This window comes from Mauremys mutica, unplaced genomic scaffold, assembly GCF_020497125.1.
Source record: "Mauremys mutica isolate MM-2020 ecotype Southern unplaced genomic scaffold, ASM2049712v1 Super-Scaffold_328, whole genome shotgun sequence".
In the NCBI taxonomy this organism is placed as follows: Eukaryota; Metazoa; Chordata; order Testudines; family Geoemydidae; genus Mauremys; species Mauremys mutica.
In genome coordinates, this window is record NW_025423357.1 from 492,401 (window position 1) to 502,680 (window position 10,280).

The 10,280-nt window shown below is 47.6% G+C and overlaps 1 protein-coding gene across 1 annotated transcript; it reads left to right on the forward strand.

Moving 5' to 3' along the window:
* Positions 1-731: 731 nt before the first annotated feature.
* Positions 732-8,901, forward strand: LOC123361583 (cytoskeleton-associated protein 2-like). The gene is made up of 2 exons (XM_045001569.1): positions 732-764; positions 6,215-8,901. Exons 1-2 carry the CDS (start codon positions 747-749, stop codon positions 7,436-7,438), a joined length of 1,242 nt encoding a protein of 413 aa, XP_044857504.1. The 5' UTR covers positions 732-746; the 3' UTR covers positions 7,439-8,901.
* Positions 8,902-10,280: the final 1,379 nt, after the last annotated feature.

Genomic DNA, 10,280 nt, shown 5'->3' on the forward strand with positions numbered 1-10,280 from the left:
AACCCCCATCGAGTACAGTCCATTACACCATCACTACACCAAGGATCCCCAGGCCCGGATGTCTCTCAAATACCCCCGAAGCGCAGGGAAACCTTGAGAGTGGGCGGGAAGAAGATTACTGCGTGGAGAGACACCGCAGCGAGCGTGTCAGTTATCCACCAGTCCTTAGTGGACCCGAAATTCATCAACCCAGAGGTCAAAATCACAATTTCTCCATTTATGTCAAAATCGGTAAGCTTACCCACAGCTGAATTGCTTGTCCAGTACAAGGGCTGGTCAGGACTTTTGCTGTCTATGACAATTATTCCATCCCTATGCTACTGGGGGAAGACTTGGCCAACGATGGTGGGCACCATGCTGTCCCAGCAGAAAGCCAGCCCGGCCGAGCCCCGCCGTGCCAGCCCCCCAGCCCACGTGCGAGTGTGCGTCCGCCTGCGCCCCTGCAGCCAGGGGGACCCCTGCATCTGCGGCCTGGATTCCCGCTCTGTGGAGATCATCAATTGGAGGAACAAGATGGAGACACTCATACTGTATAAAGTGGGGTGGGGTGTCCCCGAGTGGGGTGTCTCCAGCTGGGATTGCCCCTGGGCTGAGCTCCTCCCTTGCCATCACAGCATGCCCTACCCTGTTCTCCAGGTTCGACACCTTCTATGGTGATAAAGCCACCCAGAATGACATCTACATTGGCTCCGTGCAGCCTGTCCTGTGCCACCTGCTGGAGGGGCAGAATGCCAGTGTGCTGGCCTATGGACGCACCGGTGCTGGTGAGTGAGGGGGAGGCTGAGCCCAGAGGCGGGGCAGGGGGCTGTGGAAGTTGAGCAAGTCATTTCTTGCCTCCCACCCCAGGTAAGACGCACACCATGCTGGGCAGCACAGAACAGCCAGGTGTGATCCCATGGGCGCTGCGGGATGTCCTGCAGATGACACGGGAGGCAAGTCGCTCACCTGGGGCTGAGGAGTGGGACTTCCCCTGATGTTCCCCCAACTCAGGTGCTGGACCTGCCGATCCGGGAGGACCGGGACCAGAACATCCTGATCCCAGGGCTGACTGAGCAGGAGCTGAGAAGCTGCAGGAACTTTGAGTGGCACTTCCTGCCGGCCAGCCGCAACCACACGGGAGCCTCCACTCAGCTCAAGGACCGTTCGAGCCGCAGCCACGCCGTGCTGCTGGTGTGGGTGGCACAGAGCCAGCTGGCGCCCCCCAAACCGCCGTCGCATGGCCCAGCTCTGCCTCATTGACCTGGCTGGCTCCGAAGACAACCGGCGCAGTGGCAACCGCGGCCTGTGGCTCAAGGAGAGCGGAGCCATCAATGCCTCCCTGCACATGCTCAGCAAGGTCGTGGAGACCCTCAACCAGGGGCTGCCCTAGGTGCCTCTAGCAGGGTGGACCCTGCTCCTGCCCTGAGGGGTTTAAAAGCAGCCTGGCAGGGCTTGAGAGCTGCTGCTCTAGGCTGGGCTGATTGAGGGAGTGGCTGCAGGTGAGGCCATGCCCCAAACTGAGCCACAGCTGGCCCCTATAAAAGGCCAGGGAAGCTAGAAGCCAAGACAGTCTCTCTCTGCATTCAGAGGGAGAAGGGCCTGGTTGCAGGGAACTGAGATAAGGTACCTAGGGTGAAGCAGGGCTGGGGAGGAGATGGGGAGCTCCAGCCTAGAAAGCCCCAGGCTGCGGGTGAGTGAGGGGGAGGCTGAGCCCAGAGGCGGGGTGGGGGGCTGTGGAAGTTATTTCTTGCCCCCCACCCCAGGTAAGACCCACACCATGCTGGGCAGCACAGAAAAGCCAGGTGTGATCCCACGGACGCTGCGGGATGTCCTGCAAATGACACGGGAGGCGAGCCGTTCACCCGGGGCTGTGGGGGGGGACTTCTCCGTCTCCATGTCCTACCTGGACATCTACCAGGAGAAGGCAAGTATGGGAGTGGGGAGGACAGGACTAGGGGTGGGGGAAGAATTGTCCAGCCAGCTGCTGGACCCACTGTTGCAGATCCACAGGATGGGTACTAAGACCCCAGCTTTGGAGCAGTCTCGGCGTTTGTAAAAAATGTTACCCCTTTTGAATGAATTTTGCAGAAATTTGGACACAGCCCTTGGTCTGATCAAGTGTTAGCGGATGTCCATACGATTTTGGACCTAGAAGATAAATTGGCTCAATATATGTTAATATATAAACCCTCAAGTCCAATAAAAAAAGCAGCAGCTGCAGTTTGGCTTCTATGGAAAAACCTGTAATGAGGTATTCCTTCGATTGGCTGAATGTGAAAATGAAAAGGAGAAACTGCAGCAAGATTTACAAGCCTCTGCTGCAGAAGCAGAGAAGTGGAAATGTTTGTCCATTAGCAGCCAAACCCAGCTAGACTCCCTTAAGGATGGGTACAGAGAGTTAAAACAACACTCTCAAATCTTACAGGAGCATACCAAAGAGAAGGAGAGAATTGAAAAAGAAAATCAGGTATTACAGGGAATGGTCAAAAAGTTAACTTTAGAACAGGGGAAAGCCCCTATTGACCATAGCCACTGTAAATGACTTATCAACCAACTAAAACAAAAAGTGGGATTTGCAAACAGACAAGTTGCAGCAGTAACTTCAGGAGAAGGGATATTTGAGACCCCAGATGGGGCAGACTTGTTAGACCCCTCTGGAGATTGGGAAGGTGATATTTGGGTAAATTCCCCCTCCGAGAGCCAAAATGCCATTTCAACAACAACAAAGAGAACAGTCACCACCACGAGGGAGGGTGGTGGGAGAGAAACAGTAACCACAGTGCCTGTGTCTGCCTCCGATCTCCAGGCCATGGCAAAGTGGCTGGGGATTTTAAAACGGGAAAATTTCTCTAGATGGAGCGTGAATGCTCTTGTACTGGGAGAGAGGGAGGATCTAAACTCACAAGAGCTGCACCGCTTAATGAGCATTTGTGCAGCCCCAGATATGCGGGGGCTTATAGACAGGTTCAGGATTGGTGGGGATTACCAGCTAATGGATGTTCTGACAAAAATTGCAGAACTAATGGGCAGGCGTAATTTTGTGGCCCAAGCCATTGCGATTTCACAGGAAACTGATGAGGACCCTGAAACGTTTTTAACCCGATGGGGTCTCATGCAGACGATGGCTGGCTTAGTTACACGTGATACGGCCACTAAACTGGACCTGGTGCCTTTCAGTGTAGATTCTTTAAGAGAATGTGCTGCCTCCCTACAACTGTTTTATGCAATGAGATTGGGAGTGTGGCAACCCGGCCAGCCTGCCACATTACGGGAACTAAGAGACATGGTCCGGCAAATGCTTACATATTCCGGTCCTGCCCCTACCATAAAAAAGGAACGAGTGGCGTATGTTACAGCATTAGAGCCCTCGGTTACTTATTCTAATGAAAGCGGCAATAAAGGCATAACTGGGGCACGGGGAGCACACACTAGAGGTAGATCTCGGGGTAGAGGGTATTATGGAGGAAGACAAAGGGATAATTTGTACCCGGACCTCCAGAAATTTAAAACAAACACCCCAGCTCCAGGCAAGGAAGAGTTAACTGACAGAGACGCTCGCCGCATGGCCTGGAAGGTGTTAATGCAACACGGGGCAGATAGAGACAAGTGGGACGGGGCACCCACACAGAACTTATTGGCAGAAGCTTTTAAACTTCAGATGCTTTCTAAGGAGGGGAGAGTAGCGAGCATACTAACGCCGACAGCTCCTCTCCCTCCCCGTACTCCTTCTGTATTTACAGACGACCCCCTCCCATTCCCAGGAGATACGGTATAGGGAGACCCTCTGGATATTGAGCCTCCTCCATATGTAGGAGCACCACGTTGGAGGTTCATCAGTAAAATTGCATGGGACCCCGAAGGTCGACCATGTATTTATATCTAGAAGGGCACATGTGCTCCTACATTGGCTTTAATTGACACAGGAGCTGCAGTCTCGCTAATTAGAACTCAGCCACCAGCCGGCACTAGAATCAAACAAGTCACACCGCAGTCCTTCCAAGGGAAGCCCAGTACAGGATGGGATTGGGCAGAAGTGCCTTTCTCCATGCAAGGGTTTAGAACCCACGGAGATCTGATCCAGACCCCGGACATGACAAATGATGATTCTTGGCACAAACTGGCTATTTAAAAATTGCCTAGTGATTGATTTACCACGGAGCACTTTATGGAAAGTGGATATGCCCCCTCCCCATAAGGGAAAAGTGGAACAGGGGATCCCTCTAACCAAAGGGGGACCAGTAGCCACCACCACAACTCAGCAAGCTGAGGTGTGGCGCTCAAAATTCCCCACTGTCTGGTCTCAAAAGAAAACGGACTGTGGGAAAATACAGGCCTGTGTAAAAATCATTGGGGATTTGGTACCCCCTCAAAAACAATACCCCTATCCCAAGGAGGCTGAAACACAGTTACAGCAAACAGTCCGGGACTTAGAACAGCAGGGGGTCATTCGAAAAATGAAACTCCCCTTTAAACTCTCCCGTCTGGCCAGTCCTCAAGGCAGATGGCGTTTAATTATCGACTATAGGCGTGTTAACAAAGGCACAATCCCTATGGCCCTTATAGTAGCCGATATGACCCAGGTAATTCAAAAGGTTCAGGCTACTTCAAAGTATTTCTCAGTCATTGATTTGGCTAATTGCTTCTTTGCTATCCCATTGCACCCAGACTCACAGGATAGATTTGCCTTCACGGCCAATGGCCAGCAATGGGCATACCAGCGTCTACCCCAAGGATTTCACAATAGCCCAGCTATAGCTCAAACATGTCAGAGACATGCTGGATCGCCTTAGCCCACAAGATCGGGCCTTTGTGTTTTCCTATGTAGATGATATTTTAATTTTTGGGGGAAACTGAGGCACAGGTACAATGATTAACTGAAAATGTTTTGACTCTAATCCAAGAGACTGGTTTTAAAGTTAGCTTAGAAAAAGCCCAGTTGGTCCAGTCTCAAGTGACTTATCTAGGCATCGTTATAGGAAAGGAAGGGAGGCAGGTAGACCAACGAAAAGTAAGAGCCCTGATAGAAATGCCGGCTCCTACCGACCAACATTCCCTACGGGTCTTAGAATCATAGAATTCAAGATCAGAAGGGACCATTATGATCATCTAGTCTGACCTCCTGCAAGATGCAGGCCACATAAGCCGATCCACCCACTCCTTCGCAAGCGACCCCTGCCCCATGCTTCGGAGGAAGGCGAAAAACCTCCAGGGCCATTGCCAATCTTCCCTGGAGGAAAATTCCTTCCCGACCCCAAATATGGCGGTCAGCTGAACCCCGAGCATGCGGGCAAGACTCTCCAGCCAAACCCTCTGGAAAAGGTTATATCATACCATTGACCCATTGTACTATTTACCAGTGTGGCACTTAATTGACCTATTGACTAAGCCCGTTATCCTATCATACCATCTCCTCCATAAACTTATCTAGCTTAATCTTAAAGTCATGGAGGTCCTTTGCCCCCACTGTTTCCCTCGGTAGGCTGTTCCAGTATTGCACTCCCCTGATGGTTAGAAACCTTCGTCTAATTTCAAGCCTGAATTTCCTGACTGACAATTTATATCCGTTTGTCCTCGTGTCCACATTAGCACTGAGCTGAAATAATTCCTCTCCTTCCCTGGTATTTATCCCTCTGATATATTTAAAGAGTGTAATCATATCTCCTCTTATCCTTCTTTTGGTTAAGGAAAACAAACCGAGCTCCTCAAGTCTCCTTTCATACGAAAGGCCTTCCATTCCTCGGATCATTCTAGTGGCCCTTCTTTGTACCTGTTCTAGTTTGAATTCATCCTTCTTAAACATGGGAGACCAAAACTGCACACAATACTCCAAATGAGGTCTCACCAACGCCTTATATAACGGGACTAGCACCTCCTTATCCCTACTAGAAATACCTCGCCTAATGCAACCCAAGACCGCATTAGCTTTTTTAACGGCCACATCACATTGCCTACTCATAGTCATCCTACGATCAACCAGGACTCCTAGGTCCTTCTCCTCCTCCGTTACTTCCAACTGGTGCGTCCCCAGCTTATAACTAAAGTTCTTGTTAGTCATCCCTAAATGCATAACCTTACACTTCTCACTATTGAATTTCATCCTGTTACTAATACTCCAGTTTACAAGGTCATCTAAATCTCCCTGGAGAATATCCCGATCCTCTTCCGAATTGGCAATACCCCCCAACTTGGTGTCATCCGCAAACTTTATCAGCCCACTCCTACTCTTGGTTCCCAGGTCAGCGGCGGCGGCGCAGCTGTTCTGTGGCTCCCGCCCTTTATATCGTCCGCGGCTATGAGCGGCCGCCTCCCCTCGCAGCTCCCGGCCACCCGGAGAGCCGAGCCGGCCTACAGAGAACAAAGACAAAAGGTTGAAGAGTACTTGTTAAGAAAAAAGGCCATTTCTGGATTGCTCATACAGGAGAAGCGGACAAATATCAGCAATAACAGAACTGGGAAAGCAGCTAGTGATAAACCAGAAGACAAAATAAAGGTCTTAAAATCTGCTAAGCAGAAAATGGAAGATAAAGAAAATGCTAATAGACCTCCATGGACTCAATCAAACACTCTGAAAAAAAGCACTGCTTCAAAGGATGAAACCTTGAAAACCACTACCGTATTGACAAACTCAACTGTAGGAACAAATTGCAGACCTGAAGATTTTAGTTCAGCTATTAACACTTCCAAAGATGAAGCTGTTGAAATAAAAACGTATCGTGTGTCATTTAGCCAGTCCTTCCTGCACAAAAGAAACAAAGAAAAGCAACTGATTGCAGACAAGCAGAACTCTGTCAGCCTGCCAAAGAAACACGTGCCTGGCTCATATTGTGGCAAGGTTATCCCATCAAAGATAAACTCCTTCCGAAAAACACTAGAAAATGAGGATGCAAAGAGTTCTTTGGCAAACAAGAAACCTGTAGCTCCTGCCACCAAACCAGCAGTGAGACCATCATCCACCAGCAGCAATAATGCAGTCATAAATAATATTAGAGCCACAAATTTGGCTAGTGCTGCTAAACCTATACATGCCACCCCCTTTCAGAAGAGACCACCTGTGAGGGCTTCTCATAGCACCCACTCAAAGTCCATCCAGAACAAGGAGAAACAAATAGTCACAAGTGTGTCTGCAAATAATATGACTGTCCAGAAAAAGCCTGATAGAAGTGGGTCACCATCATTAAAGACAGCTCTTCACAATGCTAAGCCCCCTTCTGTGCCTGGGACAAAGAGAACTGAGGTTCCACTCAGAGATGTCAGATTAGGAACTTCAGCAAAGTCTATTTCTGTAACCTGTGGTACCAAGGCCACCCAGGATTCAAAAGCTGGCAACAGAAAATATGTTCTGCCAAAAGAGTCAACAGAAGAGAGAAGAATTCGTCTGGCTGAATGGAAGGTAACCAAAGGAAAAGTGACAAAGAGGCCATCATCTACTGTGCTACAAGTAGCCCAGCCTGAGAGATAGCCATCACAAGAAACTCCAGAAGAACCAGTTGAGTCTTTCTGGGTTACCATACTAGAAGAGGATGAGCAAAGATTATTCGGCGAAAATGTCAACAAAAGTCTTGCGGAATATCTACATTTAACAGAACAGGGTTTTCCTGGGGATCAAGTACGTGCAATGCTGGAAGAGCTAATTCAGAGCGCTCCAGATGCGAAAAAACTTGCAAAATACTGGGTGTGTCGCATGCGTCTTGAACAGCTGGGCCCAATTGAAAAGATCATGGCTGTTTATGAGGAGGCTATTCTGGCAGGAGCACAGCCTAAGGATGAGTTACGACACACAGTAGCAGATATTATGAAGAATACTGAAAATCTAAAGTCAGTTGTTGAGGAATGTGTGAAGGAAGAGGTTATCGGCAAAGACGCTAACTCTTCAGTAGAGAATGTAGAGGTAGTGTTCAAAGAGCTCAACTTTAATGATGAAGAGAAGACAGAGATTAGCAATGAAGTGATCAAGAAAGAGGAAACAGATTCATCCTTGAAGTCAAGACAAGAGACCTTACCTAAAGAAAGTAAAAAGCACAGAACAAAGTATAAGGAACAAACTAAGAAGTCTGAAAACTACAAAACTGAAGATACAATAAAAGATGCAAACTTAGAATTTAAGACTCCTGAAAAAGAAAAGGAGGAGTCTTATTTAATTAGATACAGTTTGTCAACCACTCCATACTTAGAAAGCATGAAGAAGATGATGCAGTGTGAGGCAAATGACTCTGCTGTTAAAGATATAAAATTCTTGACCCCTGTGAGGCGTTCTCGTCGCTTTCAGGAGAAGTTGTGCAAGTTACCAGATATGTTAAAGGATCATGATCCCTGTGTTTCTTCACTTGAACAGCTGGGAGAACTCAGAGCTGTAAACAGTGCCTTTATCTACAGACAGAACAGTGCACTACAAAAACCTATTTCTCACCTGGAAGAGCAAGAAAAGTAGTAACTTTAGTGGGGAAGGCTTTACAAATCCTCTTAGATAAGTTTGATTCATTCCTGGTTTTGCAATTGGTGTATTCGGTTTTAGATACACAGCTGGCTTAGTAACTTCAAGGTTTTAAGATGGTACGAGCAAATTCCATATGGCTTATTTTGGAGTACAGCAGTTGCAGAATCAAGTATAGTGCAAACTTCTCTGTTTTATTTGAGGAAGAACTTAAAATATTTTAACTGTCACTTTTATTTCATGAGGTTTTTTCTTAAGCTTTGTAGCTAATATGTAGTGTTGGTTTGTTTTGTATTGTAAATATGTCTTGTTTAAATGTTGCATTGAATACTAATTAGGGAATGGATTTAACATACTAATAACCTTGTAATGGATGTCTAGCCATGATGACCCCTTCTCCCCCCTTATAAGCTAAATAGTTTAAAAATTCACACAATTTACATTCTTGCTCTTAAAAGAAAACATAAAAATGATGATCAATGAGGGGTATGTATTGAGGTGTAATAGATTTGCTGAACTGGAAAACTGAAACCAAATACTATTTTTTTTTCTATGAGCAAATGGGTCTTGTTGGGAGGGTTTAATTTTCTAAGACCTCATATTTACAAATATGCTGAGATTACACTGCCCTTGTGGAAACTGCTTAAGAAAAAGGTAAAGTGGGAGTGGGGATCAGAGCAAGAGGAGGCTCTAAGGGTGCTTAAACAAAAAGCCCTAACAGCCCCTGCTCTGCGATTCCCAGATGAGTCCCAGCCATTCGTAATCCGACTTGCGGCTAAGGACCTGGCATTAGCAGCTACTCTCCTCCAAAAGAATGAAGAAGATAAACTGGTCCCGGTAGCTTACAAATCTAGGAAGTTACAGGGGCCAGAAATGAATTTTGATCCCTGTGGGAGGGAATGTTTGGCAGCGGTGTGGGCAGTCCAGTCTTTTGAACCCCTAACTGGAAGGGCTCCCCTAACAATCCAAAGTACCCACACCCCTTTAAAGTACATTGTCTGGGTAACTGGTTGGGGGCAAGGTCTCAAACACCCGCATGGCTCAGTGGACCCTCACATTGATAAACAGAGGAGTCACCACTGAGACCGTGTCTAGACCCGACCTATTGACTCACGCTCTGATTGAAAAAGGCAATAAACATGACTGCCCCGAGGTTACATTAGAGCAAAGAATAGCCCTGATACAGGCACCCCCCTTGGAGGAGCTAGATACCATCGGGATAGAGGGACACGTGTGGGTCACAGATGGGAGCTCAATGGTGCTTAAAGGCATAAGGAAAATTAAATATGCAGCAATTAACTTAGAAGAGGAAATACTACAGGGCTATTTGGATCATGGGTCAGCCCAGCATGCTGAACTCCATGCCATAGATCGGGTACTACAGCCATAGAAGAACAACCCCAGACCTGTGTTTATCTATGCAGATAGTGATTTCTGTGTCAAGGGAATACAATACTGGATGCATGACTGGGAAAGAAATGGGTGGAAGGCAGCAGATGGGAAAAGCATTTCGTATGTAGAGGAGTGGAAATGGATTTACCAATGGGTAACACAACATCCTGGCTGTTTAAAGGTCAGGCATGTAAAGGCCCATAGCAGACAGAACACTCCAGAGGCTCTTTGGAATAATAAAGTAGATGGTATAGCACGGCAGTATGATATAGCTGCAGTAGCAACTAGAAGTCAGGCAGGAAAGGTAATGGGGGATCCGCAGTCAATTGATGAATTTATTAATGACAATAACTGTTTACATTCCCCACAGAGAACCCCAGGAAAGACAGAAAAACAGGAACTGGTTAATGTTGCACATCGGTTCATGCATGAGGGAGTGGAAGGGACGCTAAGCAGGCTAAGAGGTAGCCCAGTGGAA